Raw genomic sequence first — 19,806 nt, 5'->3', positions numbered from 1 at the left:
AAATGGGCTCCCCATTCAAGTGTTCATAAAGTGGTTTCTCTGTTCCTTATTATAGGATAGCGGTGAAATGAAGTGTGTTTTCTGGGAGTTCATACTAGGAAGGTAGGTAATAGTTGTAGTACTGTCTAGTGCACTAGTAGTATTGGGGAAATGTCAGCTGCTGGTGTGTGTGTCTGTGTGTAGACTGCTACAGCTGCTCAAGGATCAATGAAGTGCAAGTATAAGAGTTTCTATAGATCTATAGTCATATTTTCTTGGATTTTAATTCGTAGATCAAAATTATGTTTCATTCTCGAGTTATGCCTAGTTTTACTTACCTGGAATGCCAATGCAGCCTTTTCAGAAGAGTGCGTAGAAAAACTTGTCCATGGAGTGTTGCTAGTAGTTAGCTCACTAGATATTAGCTCACTAGATATTAGTAGCTGCAAGAGTGAGTAAGAGCTGCAAGGCTCTGCTGATGCAGCAGCCATTCATTTTTAGATTTGTTGGCATAGATCCTATTTAAAAACAATCATAGTCCATCATTTCCCACTCTTGGAGTTTCCTTGTGATTCTGCATGCAGCAAAATTAATTAATGAAAAATGTTCATTATGATAATTATAATGTGTGTATAAGCTATTAATTAGCTAGTAACTTTATGTTATGTAGCTTTGTCACCTCCACCGAGGCACTGAGGCATCATTCCTTCCGTGTTTGATCACTGCAATTAAACACTGCTAATAATTATTTCATACAGTGACTCTCGGCTAGTCAATGGAAGATGGAATACTACTGGCTGTGAGAGAAATGACAGTCTCTCTAACTCCACACACACTGTGTGCGAGTGCACACATCTCACCAACTTTGCCATTCTCCTCAGCTCTCAGCCCATAGTGGGAGGTGTGCATGCATTCGTACTGGAAGTGATTGGCTACATTGGTGTATCACTCTCTGTACTAGCCATGCTAGCAACCATTATAGCTTTGGTATGCCTAAGGTAACTATGTTCTTGCTCTTCTTACTGACAGCTTCCTTTACAGAGGTTCTGTTATAAATATAGCTTCATTTTTAACCAATAAGTGTTAGCCATGTCAAATAGAGAAAAGTTGGACTTTGAACGAGGCTACTTATTGTGTGTGTTGTGCAGGTCTCTCTGGAATATGCGTAACTACATGCACATCAACTTGTGTGTGAGTCTAATTCTGGCACAGCTGATGTTTGTGAGTGGGGTAACCCCTCACGGGGGAGGGGGTGTGGTGGATCCTGGTTGTCGGACGGTAGCAGTTCTCATGCACTACTTGTTCCTGGTGTCCTTCATGTGGATGCTCATGGAGGGGGTGGTCTTGTATTTGGCCCTCGTCAAAGTCTTTGTCAAAAATCAGAAAAAATACATAATCGGCTTCACAATTTTCGGTTATGGTAACTTCTTTATCTATAGCCAATGTAGCTGCGTACATAGATTACATGCAACATCAATTTTTATTGCTTTAAGAATATTGTGTTTGCAGGTGCCCCTCTGCTGTACATGGGTCTCTGTGTTCCCCTGGGCTTTACTCTATACCCTGAGGCAGACTATGGCTATGGCTATGTACAAGTCAGTAACAGCACTCAGGACAATGAGACCACCACCCAACAGACCGCTGTGTGAGTGTGCGTATATATAGGAGGAATTATAATCTCAATTTAATTAGAGTAAAGGGAAATTGAATTGTACCGAGTTCTGTGAAGTGTCCTGATATTTTTATGGAACTGTATATGTTTATTGGCATGTCTTTAGTTACATAAAGGGTTCAATGCCAGTCCTTCTGTCTTGGTTGAGCTGGTTATAAGAGGTGTCCTTATTTCAGGGAGTCTACATTTAGGGGATTCGCTGTGTGTTTGTTGTATCTTGCAGCTGCTGGTTGAACCCTCATGGCTACTTCATACAGACGTTCATTGTACCAGTTGTGTTGGTCATTTTGGCAAATATTGGCTTCTTCATCATGGCACTAGTGATTATGAACAGACATGCAAAGAAGCAGACGCACAAGAATAGAATACAGAGAACAAAGTATGAGGCACCTTTATGCCATTTGCTTGAATATATATACCTATGTAGATATTGGTTAAAGTCTTCAGTTTCCTTGGTAACCATCATGGGTTTGACATGGATCATTGGTGAGCCTATACTTGAATAGAGAGTTTTTCATGTGACAAGCACAAACATTGATACAGGTCTTCTGGTGTTCGAGGTACCTGCTCTTTTCCTGCTGGCGTACATCTTCACGATCTTTTTTGCCTTCCAAGGAGTGGCCATCTTCGTTATATTTGTGCCCCTCTCCAAGCAAGTGAGAGAGGCCTACTCAAAATGGTGGAGGGTTAAAGTGGCAGAGTCTGAAATTCTCAGCAGTTACTTTAGTGACTTGTCATTCAGAAACAACAGCAGTTCAGTGAGTTCACACAATCACGTTCTTGTGAATCAGTCATTCTATACTGCCAAGCTAAGGGTGACTGTAGTAATCAGGTTTCATGCTCATTTTGTCTGCTTAATCCACGCAAATAATAATTATTATAGTAACTCTGTTTTACAGGTAAACAATGGTAAGACCCCCTCTAAAAATCAGCGTAGCTCATCAAATATTTATGAGCTGGAGTCCAATATACCAAAAGTGGCTTTTGAGTTGAGTGTGTCACTGGATACAGAAGGGACCAAGACTCCTGACATTACTGCTCCTGACTATGGGTTCACTTTCAACATCACTATGATATACCCTCAGGGCAAATCAGGTGAACTGAAACTGTGATCTTCTTGTGCAGTGATAAGTATGTAGTTTTCAATATAATTATGCTTGCAATGTAATTCTACACATGCACAGATCGAGATGTCTGCATTGGGAGCAGTGGAGTGCAGGATTGATGACATTACTGGAAATGTAATAACTGTCTACCTTGCTGAACATTGTATAATTATAAGGTGTGTCTCGTATCATTTTTTGTTGTCAGTAAACTCTATAATAGTTAAGAAGTTATGTATAGAAGTCATGTGTATACAGATTAAACAATATTGTATAATTATAACAACATCTGACATTGAAAGGGCGGTATAGAACTAATTATAAAAGTGATGTTATATGAGGCGTCTTAGTACTGCCATGCATGCATGTGAATTGAACTCCGCCCTCCTAAGGAAGGCAGCGGCTACTATTCTCAATCTGCGGCTTGGCCCAGAGCCCTCCGTTTACTGAAAATTGTAATATGTGACATTATATATTCCTACAATAAACGATTAAAACCAGAGGATGAACAGATCTGAATTAAAAAATGGCTGCAACATAATTATCTGTTCATTGTGAACTTGGGGTCTCGTTAGAGAATCAACCTCCAACTGATTAAGAAATTTTTTGCTTGGATTGATCCACATTTGGGGAATATCCGATCAAGAAGACACTTGGAAGACAAACGAGTCCGTTGAAACTTTCCATTAAATGGTCGAGATTGCAGTATACTATAGTATAGCTACTTGTAATGGACATCTCAACAATTTTGGTCCTTGTAAAAGACCCCCAATTAATTGAACGGGACCAAGATGACCGTGAAAACTGCTTATCAGAGGACATCATATCGAAATGCATTCTCCAACAGTGATTAGAGACGTTGCTTAGAAAGAGTGTGGGGATTATTGTCCGGTATTCCTCGTACAGATATTGAGCATTTTCGATGCCAGCGATCGTTTGTTCACAGTTTGAGCCATGTTTGTGATATCAAAACATTTTCATGTAGTATTCTAAGAACTTTAGAATCCCATCGGCTTGAGAAAGCCACTCTGGTTCTTTGCAGTTGATCAGTGTGCGATAGCCAAACATAAATAGACCGTCTGGCAACTACCATGTTGAGGTAATGCTCTACAATTATATAGGGTGAAAAACTAGCTCTGGAAATACATAACAACGGCTTACATAATGATGACTGTGTGCTATGGTTTGGTTGTTGCATATATAGTGCTATTTATAACGTTTCAGGTATTATACCTGACTGAGTGGTGCCGTGAGACGTACATGATCATGTATCTTTGGTCATCTGTTATCGTTCCATGCATATGTTATAGACTAATGTGTATGCTTTGTTGCATCTGTATGTGTGTAGGTGTGTTTCATATACATGTATACGTAGTGTTTCCCAAACTAATTGATGTATGGTATTGAGAATAGTAGATAGTTGTATCAACTACCCAGATAGCAGTGAGTATTAAAAGAAAGTCATTGATGTAGCTGTACTGTAGTTCAGGGTAGCAATGCAGACTAAGGGACAACTTGTAGTATTAGTGCTGGCTTGCAGTATTGTACTGTTCTCTCAAGGAGCAAGATGTTCTAACTTCTCACTCAATATAACTGTCACGAGTAACTCACCTCTCAACTGTAGCACTGGGCTGACTTACCCTGGTCCTGCATTTGTTAGAGTGGAGTATCAATGGCTGGAGTGGGTCAATACATTATTGATACCTGACCAGTGGAGCACTCTTAGGACGATGACTACTGGTAATTTTGCATAGTACTTTCTATTTATTTACTGTACATGTATATACATACTATATGTCTATAGATGCTGACTATAATTCAACTGGACATAGTCTACGAAGTTCTGATCAAAACAACGTTGATGCTGTGCAGCTGAGAATAGTACAGCCAGAACATGGCGGTGGATTGTGCAACTGCTGGGAAATCAGCAAACTGCTGGTTACATTTGATGGCAATAGTTACTTTGATCTCCTTAACGAGTAAGTCAATACATTATCTTGACATTATACGTATTTGTACATAATGTAGAGAAAGCAGCTGTAATGACAGTCAACTCACAAAAAATGGAGCCGGTCCTCTACAGTTCTGTGGAGGTAGCGCAGGGGGACCAAGGGGTGTGGTGTCCCTCCCTATTAGGATGGAAAATGGCCAAACAAAAGGATGTGAGATGATAGTCGATGGTTCAGTTCTTGTTGATAAGCAACCACCACCGATGAATTGCGAAACCAGTAACCCAAGAATGTGAGTGTTTCTTATCTGCATGTCTATCGTTGAGCGTAACTTTATGCAGTATGTTCTTCTACACAGAGAGCTGTCATATGTGCTGGATTTGACCCCAGATGACTGTGACAAAATTGACAAGAATAAAAAGGAGGGTATAGAGGTATCGCTAGGCAACTGGGACAGAGACGGCACTTGGATTCCTCTAGTGTATCATGATAGATCAACTAATGATCATAGTACGATCCGAATCAGAGACTATGATGTTCCTTACTACAATTGTAGTGGAGTTCAGTCATTCAAGATAAATGTGTGCGGAGATGACTATCTCAGAGATGGACTGCAGATAAGATGGCTGCAATACGTTTCTTTTAATCATGATAGGAAACGAGACGTAGTGACATTGGACGATGTGTCTATTAGCTTGATTGTGAATGAAACCAGCATCAGTCTACTGGAGGATGGATTTGATCAGGGATATTTGAGGTATTTTGCTATATTTAAATGTATAAGGTTTTGATACACTCGTACAGCTCAAATAATTGGAATAAAGATATCAGAAATGGTGGCGTATCTACTGACTGCTCTGGTGCCTCTGATAATCGCAAGATAATGTTTGGTCTCAAATGTACAACCTTCGGCTGTGAGAACACAAAAACAGAGGCTAGTCGCATAGCAACTACAGTCCCACTGAACATCACTCAACTAATGCCAGTTCTAGGCAATCAGTCAAATACAACAATACCAGAACACAAGATTAATATAACATCTGTTGTCTCAATGGGCGATTTAACTACATCAACAGAAGAAGCGGTGATGTCAACTATTTTCCATCATCTAAGTGCTACTGCTGCAAGCACATTTGTCCGAGAGTCCAGCTCCATTCAAGTGGTGTCGATTGTCCCTACTCGATTATCTTCTGCAAGCACATCTGTCCGAGGGTCCTCTACAAGCTCCATTCAAGTGGCCTCAATTATGAGCACCACTGGAGTGTCTTCTGCAAGCACATCTGTCCGAGGGTCCTCTACAAGCTCCATTCAAGTGGCCTCAATTATGAGCACCACTGGAGTATCTTCTGCAAGCACATCTGTCCCAGGGTCCTCTACAAGCTCTAATCAAGTGGCGTCAACCCCAACAGCTCCAGCTACTTCCAGCAATGATTCATTTTTGGCCAAAAAAGAGCTGGAATCCACTATCTCAAATGTTTCAAGCACTGTAAGTACACCAAGAAATGTGTATATTTTTTCATTGCTATCCTGCCTTAGATAAATGGAAGTGACAAATTGAGAGCCATCCAGAAAAAAGTAAGCCACATTCTAATCTTGTGAGTATACAATGTTATATTCTCATATCCATTATTGTGGCATACCTCATAATTCTGTAAAATTCTATCTCCAATTAGCCTCCTGGTCAAGCAGCTACTTCTCTGCTAGACTTTGTAAGGAATGGTACACAAGTTCACCAGAGAGCTGTTATGTATCTGCTCAGTGACATGGTAAATCGGGCGAGTATCAACGACAGCCAACAGTTTGGTCAGGTGAGTAAATACAGTGAACAACTGAATGTCATTGATGTAAGCATTTCTTGTAGGATGTTCTGGAAATGAGTGATGACTTGATGAATCAATCACTGATCACTACTCAGGTGTGTTCATGTGTTTATTCCGACATGCATCATTTACCACTATTTAGTGTACACCCTCTCTCCACACTCAAACAAGCCCACTCATGCACACACACTACAGTCCAACGCCATTGTCGGGAGTACACTGCTTGCTACCATTGAGCAGCTGGCATTTAATGTGCTCGCTCCAAATGAAGACGGCTTTAGGACATCCAATATTGGTATGGGTAGAGAGGTAGCTATTGTGCTAAAGGTGGGAGGTACAGGTTATCACAATTCATTTCTAATTAAGGTCATTAGTTGTTGTAGCTCTACATAGAAACATTACATTTACAGAACAGGAAATGCACGTTTGTTTAGTGCTCCAATACTTCCCAGTTTTTCATACAGTGTGCATGTTATAATTATACTTGCATGCTTCATTTAACAGGTCCTTGAAGAGATATATTCTTAAACCACATACTCTTATACAATTAAACCATTCGAATGTATTTGTGAGTTCATTACTGTATGCACGTTCAATAATGTTCTACAGAACTGATAGTCCAAGAGGTAGAACAAGATGGGAACGATGACTCGTACTTCACTGGTATTGAAACAACCAACAGCTCCATCCGAGTGCCCACTGAGTTAGTGAGGATCATAAGTAATGGAACTGGACCAGTCACTGTGGCCTCAGTCTACTACAGGAACATGAGTGGACTGCTACCCGGGACTCTGCTGGGAGAGAGGGACACTGTGTTAGCATCTCCAGTGGTCTCCACCAGTCTGCAGTGTGGGGACGAGATCTGTGATACAGCCAACATTCAGCTCAGTCAGCCAGTCATTGTCACACTGAAACACTCTTCACAGTTGGCGCAGGTGAGCTGGTAACCAGGCTAGTATTAACGAGGAGAGAGGGTGATCCCTGTATTCCCTTCCCCTCCCTCCTGGAAACTGAAGCATTGTATCTTACATTAGAAACCCACTTTTTTAAGGCCACCCTAAAAAAAGGACAACTGCAATTATACAAATTGAACTACCCTAAGGCCACCTCTATATAAATGGGCTCCCCATGCAAGTGTTCATAAAGTGGTTTCTCTGTTCCTTATTATAGGATAGCAGTGAAATGAAGTGTGTTTTCTGGGAGTTCATACTAGGAAGGTAGGTAATAGTTGTAGTACTGTCTAGTGCACTATTAGCATTGGGGAAATGTCAGCTGCTGGTGTGTGTGTCTGTGTGTAGACTGCTACAGCTGCTCAAGGATCAATGAAGTGCAAGTATAAGAGTTTCTATAGATCTATAGTCATATTTTCTTAGATTTTAATTCGTAGATCAAAAGTATGTTTCGTTCTCGAGTTATGCCTAGTTTTACTTACCTGGAATGCCAATGCAGCCTTTTCAGAAGAGTGCGTAGAAAAACTTGTCCATGGAGTGTTGCTAGTAGTTAGCTCACTAGATATTATAGTAGCTGCAAGAGTGAGTAGAGAGCTGGAAGGCTCTGCTGATGCAGCAGCCATTCATTTTTAGACTTGTTGGCATCGATCCTATTTAAAACAATCATAGTCGATCATTTCCCACTCTTGGAGTTTCCCTGTGATTCTGCATGCAGCAAAATTAATGAATGAAAAATGTTCATTATGATAATTATAATGTGTGTATAAGCTATTAATTAGCTAGTAACTTTATGTTATGCAGCTTTGTCACCTCCACCGAGGCACCGAGGCATCATTCCTTCCGTGTTTGATCACTGCAATTAAACACTGCTAATAATTATTTCATACAGTGACTCTCGGCTAGTCAATGGAAGATGGAATACTAGGGGCTGTGAGAGAAATGACAGTCTCTCTAACTCCACACACACTGTGTGCGAGTGCACACATCTCACCAACTTTGCCATTCTCCTCAGCTCTCAGCCCATAGTGGGAGGTGTGCATGCATTCGTACTGGAAGTGATTGGCTACATTGGTGTATCACTCTCTGTACTAGCCATGCTAACAACCATTGTAGCATTGGTATGCCTAAGGTAACTATGTGTTTGCACTTCTTAGACAGCTTCCTTTTAAACAGCTTCCTTCATCTCTAGAGGTTCTGTTGTGTAAGCATTCTATAGCTCTGTTTGGTTTCTGACAATGCATGCAATAATATTAGCTGAATTTTGTATTGTGTTAGCCTGTTCCCGATTTCAATTTCATATCAAATACATGTAGGCAAATAGACTTTGAACGAGGCTACTTAATTATTGTGTGTGTTGTGCAGGTCTCTCTGGAGCATGCGTAACTACATCCACATCAACTTGTGTGTGAGTCTAATTCTGGCACAGCTGATGTTTGTGAGTGGGGTAACCCCTCACGGGGGAGGGGGTGTGGTGGATCCTGGTTGTCGGACGGCAGCAGTTCTTATGCACTACTTGTTCCTGGTGTCCTTCATGTGGATGCTCATGGAGGGGGTGGTCTTGTATTTGGTCCTTGTCAAAGTCTTTGTCAAAAATCAGAAAAAATACATAATCGGCTTCACAATTTTCAGTTATGGTAAGTTCTTTATCTATAGCCAATGTAGCTGCGTACATATATTACATGCAACATCAATTTTTAATGCTTTAAGAATATTGTGTTTGCAGGTGCCCCTCTGCTGTACATGGGCCTCTGTGTTCCCCTGGGCTTTACTCTGTACCCTGAGGCAGACTATGGCTATGGCTATGTACAAGTCAGTAACAGCACTCAGGACAATGAGACCACCACCCAACAGACCGCTGTGTGAGTGTGCGTATATATAGGAGGTATTATAATCTCAATTTAATTAGAGTAAAGGGAAATTGAATTGTACCGTGTTCTGTGAAGTGTCCTGATATTTTTATGGAACTGTATATGTGAGGTGTCCTTATTTCTACATTTAGGAGATTCACTGTGTGTTTGTTGTATCTTGCAGCTGCTGGTTGAACCCTCATGGCTACTTCATACAGACGTTCATTGTACCAGTTGTGTTGGTCATTTTGGCAAATATTGGCTTCTTCATCATGGCACTAGTGATCATGAACAGACATGCAAAGAAAGAAACACACAAGAATAGAATACAGAGAACAAAGTATGAGGCACCTTTATGCCATTTGCTTGAAATATATACACCTATGTAGATATTGGTTAAAGTCTTCAGTTTCCTTGGTAACCATCATGGGTTTGACATGGATCATTGGTGAGCCTATACTTGAATAGAGAGTTTGTCATGTGACAAGCACAAAAATTGATACAGGTCTTCTGGTGTTTGAGGTCCCTGCTCTTTTCCCACTGGCCTACATCTTCACGATCTTTGTTGCCTTCCAAGGAGTGGTCATCTTCGTCATATTTGTGCCCCTCTCCAAACAAGTGAGAGATGCCTACTCAAAATGGTGGAGGGTTAAAGTGGCAGAGTCTGACATTCTCAGCAGTTACTTTAGTGACTTGTCATTCAGAAACAACAGCAGTTCAGTGAGTTCACACAATCACGTTCTTGTGAACAAGTCATTCTATACTGCCAAGGGTGACTGTAATAATCAGATTTCATGCTCATTTTGTCTGCTTAATCCACGCAAATAATAATTATTATAGTAACTCTGTTTTACAGGTAAACAATGGTAAGACCCCCTCTAAAAATCAGCGTAGCTCATCAAATATTTATGAGCTGGAGTCCAATATATTAAAAGTGGGTTTTGAGTCGAGTGTGTCACTGGATACAGAAGGGACCAAGACTCCTGGCGTTACTGCACCTGACTATGGGTTCACTTTCAACATCACTCTGATATACCCTCAGGGCAAATCAGGTGAACTGAAACTGTGATCTTCTTGTACAGTGATAAGTATGTAGTTTCAATATAATTATGCTTGCAATGTACTTCTACACATGCACAGATCGAGATGTCTGCATTGGGAACAGTGGAGTGCAGGATTGATGACATCACTGGACATGTAATAACTGCCTTCCTTACTGAACATTGTATAATTATAAGGTGTGTCTCGCATTTTTTCCTGTCTGTCAGTAAACTCTATAATTATAGTTAAAGAAGTCATGTATAGAAGTCATGTGTATACAGATTAAATACTTATATAATTATAACAACATCTGACATTGAAAGGGCGGTATAGAACTAATTATAAAAGTGATGTTATATGAGGCGTCTTAGTACTGCCATGCATGCATGTGAATTTAACTCCGCCCTCCCAAGGAAGGCGACGGCTACTATTCTCAATCTGCGGCTTGGCCCAGAGGCCTCTGTTTACTTAAAATTGTAATGTGTGACATTATATTCCTACAATAAACGATTGAAACCAGAGGATGAACAGATCTGAATTAAAAAAATGCTGCAACATAATTATCTGTTCATTGTGAACTTGGGGTCTCGTTAGAGAATCAACCTCCAACTGATTAAGAAATTTTTTGCTTGCATTGATCCACATTTGGGGAATATCCGATCAAGAAGACACTTGGAAGACAAATGAGTCCGTTGAAACTTTCCATTAAATGGTCGAGATTGCAATACATGTAATGGACATCTCAACAATTTTGGTCCTTGTAGAATACCCCCAATTAATTAAACGGGACCAAGATGACCATGAAAGCTGTTATCAGAGGACATCACATCGAAATGCATTCTCCAACAGTGATTAGAGATGTTGCTTAGAAAGAGTGTGAGAATTATTGTCCGGTATTCCTCGTACAGATCAGGGGCGTAGCTACCATTGTTTCCTGGTTGCCCAGAAACCCCCCCAGGGCTGCTGAGAAAATTGGGCAGGGCTCCCTATAATTGAAATCATGCAGCCCTGCCCATCTTTTCACACGTGGCTGCAAATCAATAATCAGAGCAGCACCGTGAAGCGTTTCACTTTGGCTTTGTCTCAGCTAGTTAGTCTCAGCTAGCTAGCTACCTCAAACAAAGAAGACCAAGACTTAAGTTCTAGATCTAGTATCAATCCTGAATGCTCCAGTATTCTCAGACTCAGCTCTAAGCACAACTTTATTCAGGAAGTGTACAAGTTTAGAACAATCTCAGCCACATGAAACCTCTCAGGTGACATTTAATTGTTGCTCAGCTAGACTAGCAATACACAATTGGCACCTGCATGCCTAGTATGTTACGTCTACAGCTAGCTAGCTTCCACAAACATGTAAAAAAGTCATGAACAATAGTCAATAAACAGTAGGTGTGCCCCAATCAAGAGGGTGTGGTACCGGAAGTGGGCGTGGCCACAAAATTTCGCGGCGCTATCGCGCCGCTGATTTTTCTGAAAGAAACCCCTGTCTCAAAAGTCTGGCTACGCCCCTGCAGATATTGAGCATTTTCAATGCCAGCGATCGTTTGTTCAGTTTAAGCCATGTTTGTGATATCAAAACATGTTCATGTAGTATTCTGAGAACTTTAGAATCGTATCGGCTTGACAAGCCACTCTTAATATATTAGTTCTTTGCAGTTGATCAGTGTGTGATAGCCAAACATAAATAGACCGTCTGGCAACTACCATATCGTGTTGAGGTAATGCTCTACAATTAAGTTATAGGGTGAAAAACTAGCTCTGGAAATACATAACAATGGCTTACATAATGATGACTGTGTGTTATGGTTTGGTTGTTGCATAGTGCTATTTATAACGTTTCGGGTATTATACCTGACTGAGAGGTGCCGTGAGACGTACGTGATCATGTATCTTTGGTCATCTGTTATCGTTCCATGCATATGTTATAGACTAATGTGTATGCTTTGTTGCATCTGTATGTGTGTAGGTGTGTTTCATACATATAGTGTTTCCCAAACTAATTGATGTATGGTATGGAGGAAGTTGAAATACTAGTAGTTGTATCAACTCCCCAGATAGCAGTGAGTGTTAAAATAAAATCATTGAACTATTCAATGTAGCTATACTGTAGTTCAGAGTAGCAATGCAGACTAAGAGACAACTTGCAGTGTTAGTGCTGGCTTGCAGTATTGTACTGTTCTCTCAAGGAGCAAGATGTTCTAACTTCTCACTCAATATAACTCTCACAAGTAACTCAACCCTCAACTGTAGCACTGGGCTGACTTACCCTGGTCCTGCATTTGTTAGAGTGGAGTATCGATGGCTTGAGTGGAATGGAGGCAAATTGATACCTGACCAGTGGAGCACTCTTGAAGCAATGACCACTGGTAAAATAGTGTTCTCTTCTATTTTCTACTTACTGTATACGTACATGCATGCATGTATATATACATATACTATCTACAGATGCTGACTATAATGTAACTGGACATACTCTACAAAGTTCTAATCAAAGTTCTGATCAAGACAGCGTTGATTATGTGCAGCTGAGAATAGTACAGCCAGAACATGGCAGTGGATTGTGCAACTGCTGGGAAATCAGCAAACTGCTGGTTATATTTGATAGCGATAGTTACTTTGATTTCCTTACTGAGTGAGTCAATAGCATTATCTTGATGTTATACTTACAAATGTATTGAATGTAGAGAAAGCAGATGCAACGACAGTCAACTCACAAGAAATGGAGCTGGTACTCTACAATTCTGTGGAGGTAGCGCAGGGGAACCAAGGGGTGTGGTGTTCCACCCTGTTTGGCTGAATAATGGCAAATTGAAAACAAAAGAATGTTGGAGAGTCAATTATGGTTCAACTCTTGTTGATAAGCAACCACCATCGATGAATTGCGAAACCAGTAAACCAAGAATGTGAGTGTGTTTCTGTACCTGCACGCACGTCAACTCTATGATTGTTATTACATGCAGTATGTTCTCCTACACAGAGAGCTGTCATATGTGTTGGATTTGGCCCCAGATGGCTGTGACGAGATTGAACGCAATAATGAGGGTATAGAGGTATCACTAGGCAACTGGGACAGAGACGGTGATTGGATTCCTCTAGCGTACCATGATCATAAATTATACACCAATAATCCAACATTCCGAATCAGAGACTATGATGTTCCTTATAACAATTGTACTGGAGTTCAGTCATTTAAGATAAGTGTGTGCGGAGATGACTATCTCAGAGATGGACTGCAGATAAGATGGCTGCAACAGGTTTTTTTATACCCAAATATAATGAGAGACGTAGTGACACTGGACAATGTGTCTATTAGCTTGATTGTGAATGAAACCAGCACCAGTCTACTGGAGGATGGATTTGATCAGGGATATTTGAGGTATTTTGCTATATTTAAATGTGTCAGATTCTGATACACTCATAATACAGCTCAACATATTGGAATAAAGAGATCAGAAATGGTGGCGTATCTACTGACTGCTCTGGTGCCTCTGATAATCACAAGATAGTGTTTGGTCTCAAATGTACAACCTTCGGCTGTGAGAACACAAAAACAGAGGCTAGTCGCATAGCAACTACAGTCCCACTGAACATCACTCAACTAATGCCAGTTCCAGGCAATCAGTCAAATACAACAATATCAAAACACAAGATTAATATAACATCTGTTGTCTCAATGGGCGGTTTAACTACATCAACAGAAGAAGCAGTGATGTCAACTATTTTCCATCATCTAAGTGCTACTGCTGCAAGCACATCTGTTCGAGAGTCCAGCTCCATTCAAGTGGTGTCGATTGTCCCTACTCGATTATCTTCTGCAAGTACATCTGTCCGAGGGTCCTCTACAAGCTCCATTCAAGTTGCCTCAATTATGAGCACCACTGGAGTATCTTCTGCAAGCACATCTGTCCGAGGGTCTTCTATAAGCTCCATTCAAGTGGCCTCAATTATGAGCACCACTGGAGTGTCTTCTGCAAGCACATCTGTCCCAGGGTCCTCTACAAGCTTCATTCAAGTGGCCTCAATTATGAGCACCACTGGAGTGTCTTCTGCAAGCACATCTGTCCGAGGGTCTTCTACAAGCTCCATTCAAGTGGCGTCAATTATGAGCACCACTGGAGTGTCTTCTGCAAGCACATCTGTCCGAGGGTCCTCTACAAGCTCCATTCAAGTGGCGTCAATTATGAGCACCACTGGAGCATCTTCTGCAAGCACATCTGTCCCAGGGTCCTCTACAAGCTCCATTCAAGTGCCCTCGATTATGAGCACCACTGGAGTATCTTCTGCAAGCACATCTGTCCGAGGGTCCTCTACAAGCTCCATTCAAGTGCCCTCGATTATGAGCACCACTGGAGTATCTTCTGCAAGCACATCTGTCCCAGAGTCCTCTACAAGCTCCATTCAAGTGGCATCAATTGTGAGTCCTACTGGAGTGTCTTCTGCAAGCACATCTGTCCGAGAGTCCTCTACAAGCTCCATTCAAGTGGCGTCAACCCCAACAGCTCCAGCTACTTCCAGCATTGATTTATCCTTGGCCAAAGAGCTGGAATCTACTATCTCAAATGTTTCAAGCATTGTAAGTACAATGAGAAATTTGCATGTTTTTTTATTGTGATCCTGCCTTAGATAAATGAAAATGAAAATTTAACAGCCATCAAGCAAAAAGTAAGTCACATTCTAATAATTTTATACTCTCATCCATTATTTTATTATTGTGCATACCTCATAATTCTATCTGCATGCAATTAGCCTCCTGGTCAAGCAGCTGCTTCTCTACGAGACTTGGTAAGGAATGGTACACAAGTTGACCGGAGAGCTGTTATGTATCTGCTCAGTGACATGGTAAATCGGGCGAGTATCAATGACAGCCAACAGTTTGGTCAGGTGAGTACAGATGATTTGTGAACAACTGAAAGTCATTGATGTAAGCATTTCTTGTATATAGATTGTTTTGGAAGTGAGTGATGACTTGCTGAATCAATCACTGATCACTACTCAGGTGTGTTCATGTGTATATTTAACATAATTCCATGACATGCACCATTTACCTATTTAGTGTACAACCTCCCTCCTCCTCATACAAGCCCACTCATGCACACACACTACAGTCCAGCGCCATTGTCGGTAGTACACTGCTTGCTACCATTGAGCAGCTGGCATTTAACGTGCTCTCTCTGACTAAAGACAGCCTTAGGACATCAAATATTGGTATGGGTTAGAGAGGAGGTTATTATGCTAAAGGTGGGAGGTACAGGTTATCACAATTCATTTCCCTTTTGTTACAATTAAGGTCATTAGTTTTTGTAGCTATAGAAACACACTAATTTACAGTGTAGCTGTAAACAGGAAATGCACGTTTGTTTAGTGCTCCAATACTTCCCAGTTTTTCATACAGTGTGCATGTTATAATTATACTTGCATGCTTCATTTAACAGGTCCTCGAAGAGATATTCTTAAACCACACATACTCTAAACCATATACGTACGTATCTGTTCATTACTGTAATGCAATAATGTTCTACAGAACTGATAGTTCAAGAGGTAGAACAAGATGGGAACGACGACTCATACTTCACTGGTATTGAAACAACCAACAGCTCCATCCGAGTGCCCACTGAGTTAGTGAGGATCATAAGTAATGGAACTGGACCAGTCACCGTGGCCTCAGTCTACTACAGGAACATGAGTAGACTGTTGCCCGGGACTCTGCCGGGAGAAAGGGACACTGTGTTAGCATCTCCAGTGGTCTCCACCAGTCTGCAGTATGGGGACAAGATCTGTGATACAGCCAACATTACACTGAGCCAGCCAGTCATTGTGACACTGAAACACTCCTCACAGTTGGCACAGGTAAGCTGGTAACCAGGCTAGTATTAACGGGGAGAGGGGGTGAGCCCTGTATTCCCCTCCCCTCCCCCCTTGATAACTGAAGCATTGTATCTTATACATTGAAAACCCACTTTTTTAAGGCCATCCTAAAAAAAGGACAACTGCAATTATAGATTGTGTACAAATTGAACTACCCTAAGGCCACCTCTATATAAAATAATGGGCTCCCACATGCAAGTGTTCATAAAGTGGTTTCTCTGTCCCTTATTATAGGATAACAGTGAAATGAAGTGTGTTTTCTGGGAGTTCATACTAGGAAGGTAGGTAACAGTTGTAGTATTGTCGAGTGCACTATTAGTATTGGGGAAATGTCAGCTGCTGCATGGTATTATTATGGCTCGGTGCGCATGCGCAAGCGAGGTATACGGTAGTGTGTGTCTGTGTGTCTGTGTGTAGACTGCTAACAGCTGCTCAAGGATCAATGAAGTGCAAGTATAAGAGTTCTATAGGCTTCTATATAGTCATATTTTCTTGGATTTTAATTCGTAGATCAAAATTATGTTTCGTTCTCGAGTTAGCCGGTTTTGCTTACTTGGAATGCCAATATAAATGCAGCCTTTTCAGAAGAGTGTGTAGAAAAACTTGTCCATGGAGTGTTGCTATTCTACTTAGTAGGCTCACTAGATATTGGTAGCTGCAAGAGTGAGCAGAGAGCTGCAAGGCTCTACTGATGCAGCAGCCATTAGACTTGTTGGCATCGATCCTTTTTATAAACAATCATAGTCGATCATTTCCCACTCTTGGAGTTTCCCTGTGATTCTGCATTATTCTGCATGCAGCAAAATTAATTATGTTCTTATAATGTGTGTATAAGCTATTAATTAGCTATGTTATGTAGCTTTGTCACCTCCACCGAGGCATCAGCACCGCGGCATCATTCCTTCCGTGTTTGACCACTGCAATTAGACACTGCTAATAATTATTTCGTGCAGTGACTCTCGGCTAGTCAATGGAAGATGGAATACTAAAGGCTGTAAGAGAAATGACAGTCTCTCTAACTCCACACACACTGTGTGCGAGTGCACACATCTCACCAACTTTGCCATTCTCCTCAGCTCTCAGCCCATAGTGGGAGGTGTGCATGCATTCGTACTGGGACTGATTGGCTACGTTGGTGTATCACTCTCTGTACTAGCCATGCTAGCAACCATTGTAGCATTGGTATACCTAAGGTAACTATGTGTTTGCACTTCTTAGACAGCTTCCTTTTAGACAGCTTTCTTTTAGACAGTTTCCTTCATAGAGGTTCTGTTGTGTAAGCATTCTATAGCTCTGTTTGGTTTCTGACTATGCATGCAATAATTAGCTGAACTTGTTATTGTGTTAGCCTGTTCCCGATTTCAATTTCATATCAATACATGTAGGCAAATAGACTTTGAACGAGGCTACTTAATTATTGTGTGTGTTGTGCAGGTCTCTCTGGAGCATGCGTAACTACATACACATCAACTTGTGTGTGAGTCTAATTCTGGCACAGCTGATGTTTGTGAGTGGGGTAACCCCTCACGGAGGGGGTATGGTGGATCCTGGTTGTCGGACAGCAGCAGTTCTCATGCACTACTTGTTCCTAGTGTCCTTCATGTGGATGCTCATGGAGGGGGTGGTCTTGTATGTGGCCCTCGTCAAAGTCTTTGTCAAAAATCAGAAGAGATACATAATGGGCTTCACAATTTTCAGTTATGGTAAGTTCTTTAATTACTATAGCCAATGTAGCTGCGTACATAGATTACAACAATGTTTTAAGAGTTAGTTCTGTTTGCAGGTGCCCCTCTGCTGTACATGGGCCTCTGTGTTCCCCTGGGCTTTACTCTGTACCCTAAGGCAAACTATGGCTATGGCTATGTACAAGTCACTAACAGCACTCAAGACAATGAGACCACCACCCAACAGACCGCTGTGTGAGTGTGCGTATATATAGGAGCCATTATAATCTCAATCAAGATTAGAGTAAAGGGAAATTGAATTGTACCGTGTTCTGCATGTGATGTGTCTGTTCATTGTACTTCTATATTGGATGTCCTGTTTATATGAATTGTCCTTCACTATGTGTTTGTTTTATCCTGCAGCTGCTGGTTGAACCCTCATGGCTACTTCATACAGACGTTCATTGTACCAGTTGTGTTGGTCATTTTGGCAAATATTGGCTTCTTCATCATGGCACTAGTGATCATGAACAGACATGCAAAGAAGCAGACACACAAGGATAGAATACAGAAAACAAAGTATGGGAATTAAAATGGCACCTTTATGCCAATATAATTATATAAATTATGTACACCTATGTAGATATTGGCTTAAGTCTTCAGTTTCCCTGGTAACCATCATGGGTCTGACATGGATCATTGGTGAGCCTAATAGAGAGTTTCATCATGTGACAAGCACAAACATTGATACAGGTCTTCTGGTGTTTGAGGTCCCTGCTCTTTCCCCGCTGGCGTACATCTTCACGATCTTTGTTGCCTTCCAAGGAGTGGCCATCTTCGTCATATTTGTACCCCTCTCCAAGCAAGTGAGAGAGGCCTACTCAAAATGGTGGAGGGTTAAAGTGGCAGAGTCTGACATTCTCAGCAGTCACTTTACCGACTTGTCATTCAGAAACAACAGCAGTTCAGTGAGTTCACACAATCACTTTGTTAATTGTGCATGGTCACCTTGTAAGCAGGTCACTCACCATCTATAATACTGACAGTCGAAGCCCAAGTTCCATAGCAGCTTGTTTATTTCAGCTTGTGTTACCAGTCCATCAGCCTTTTTATTACTGCTATGCACTGTTGTTCTGCCCAAGGGTGACTATTATAGTATAACACTTTATAAGTTTCCCATTAGCTATAATTAATCCATCTCTTTATACTGTTGTACAGGTAAGCAATGGTAAAACGATTTCTAGAAATCAGCGTAGCTCATCAAATATTTACGAGCTGGAGTCCAGTATATTGAAGTCACAGTGCGAATCGAAAGCGACTTTTGAGTCGAGTTTGTCACTGGATACAGACGGGACCAAGACTCCTGACGTTACTACTCCTGACTATGAGTTCGCTTTCAACATCACTATGATGTACCCTCAGGACAAGTCACGGTGCGAATCGAAAGCGACTTTTAAGTCAAGCACTAATGTGTTACTGGCAGATACAGAGCGGTTCAAGATTCCTGACGTTACTGCTCCTGACTATGGGTTCGCTTTCAACATTACTATGATATACCCTCAGGACAAATCAGGTAAGTAAACTGAAATTGAAAGTGTGGACAAAAATAAGTATATACTGATTAGTCTTCGTTCTATGTTCTATTATTATGCTTACGATGTACACAATGCATGCACAATGCACACAGATCGAGATGTCTGCATTGGGAACAGTGGAGTGCATGATTGATGACGTCATTATCCAATAACTTTCTACCTTGCTGATCATTGTATAATTATAATGTGCCTAGATATCATGTTGTTATATATTGTGTACAGATTGAGAACTGATTTGTTATAAGACATTGAAATGTGGGCAAAGGTTGTCGATATGATCATAGATGTGGAGAGAGGGATTGGAAACGGAAGTAGATTTCA

General features: G+C 41.1%; 2 protein-coding genes across 4 annotated transcripts; both read left to right on the top strand.

The window, feature by feature from the left end:
• The first annotated feature begins 978 nt into the window (after positions 1 to 978).
• LOC135351688 (adhesion G protein-coupled receptor E5-like) lies at positions 979 to 3,044 on the top strand. Its single transcript, XM_064550762.1, has 7 exons — positions 979 to 1,399; positions 1,489 to 1,624; positions 1,875 to 2,030; positions 2,079 to 2,137; positions 2,195 to 2,409; positions 2,551 to 2,746; positions 2,836 to 3,044. Exons 1-7 carry the CDS (start codon positions 1,069 to 1,071, stop codon positions 2,874 to 2,876), a joined length of 1,134 nt encoding a protein of 377 aa, XP_064406832.1. The 5' UTR covers positions 979 to 1,068; the 3' UTR covers positions 2,877 to 3,044.
• Positions 3,045 to 4,533: 1,489 nt separating this feature from the next.
• Positions 4,534 to 19,731, top strand: LOC135351687 (adhesion G protein-coupled receptor L3-like). Of its 3 annotated transcripts, XM_064550759.1 has the most exons (19): positions 11,833 to 12,727; positions 12,807 to 12,993; positions 13,046 to 13,264; positions 13,339 to 13,737; positions 13,788 to 14,934; positions 14,985 to 15,023; positions 15,108 to 15,242; positions 15,304 to 15,357; positions 15,467 to 15,566; positions 15,883 to 16,208; positions 16,461 to 16,507; positions 17,180 to 17,419; positions 17,661 to 17,929; positions 18,010 to 18,145; positions 18,314 to 18,469; positions 18,534 to 18,592; positions 18,644 to 18,858; positions 19,109 to 19,463; positions 19,578 to 19,731. In XM_064550759.1, the coding sequence occupies exons 1-19, from the start codon at positions 12,484 to 12,486 to the stop codon at positions 19,616 to 19,618; spliced, it is 4,368 nt and encodes a 1,455-aa protein (XP_064406829.1). In that variant the 5' UTR covers positions 11,833 to 12,483; the 3' UTR covers positions 19,619 to 19,731. The 3 variants fall into 3 exon arrangements, with proteins under 3 accessions (XP_064406830.1, XP_064406831.1, XP_064406829.1); XM_064550760.1 differs by lacking the exons at positions 11,833 to 12,727; positions 12,807 to 12,993; positions 13,046 to 13,264 and adding exons at positions 4,534 to 4,733; positions 4,783 to 4,995; XM_064550761.1 differs by lacking the exons at positions 11,833 to 12,727; positions 12,807 to 12,993; positions 13,046 to 13,264; ... (5 more) ...; positions 15,467 to 15,566; positions 15,883 to 16,208 and adding exons at positions 4,534 to 4,733; positions 4,783 to 4,995; positions 5,062 to 5,460; ... (4 more) ...; positions 6,719 to 6,818; positions 7,133 to 7,458.
• The last annotated feature ends 75 nt before the right edge of the window (positions 19,732 to 19,806 follow it).

This window comes from Halichondria panicea, chromosome 17, assembly GCF_963675165.1.
Source record: "Halichondria panicea chromosome 17, odHalPani1.1, whole genome shotgun sequence".
In the NCBI taxonomy this organism is placed as follows: Eukaryota; Metazoa; Porifera; class Demospongiae; order Suberitida; family Halichondriidae; genus Halichondria; species Halichondria panicea.
This window is presented reverse-complemented; position numbering and strand designations above follow the sequence as displayed.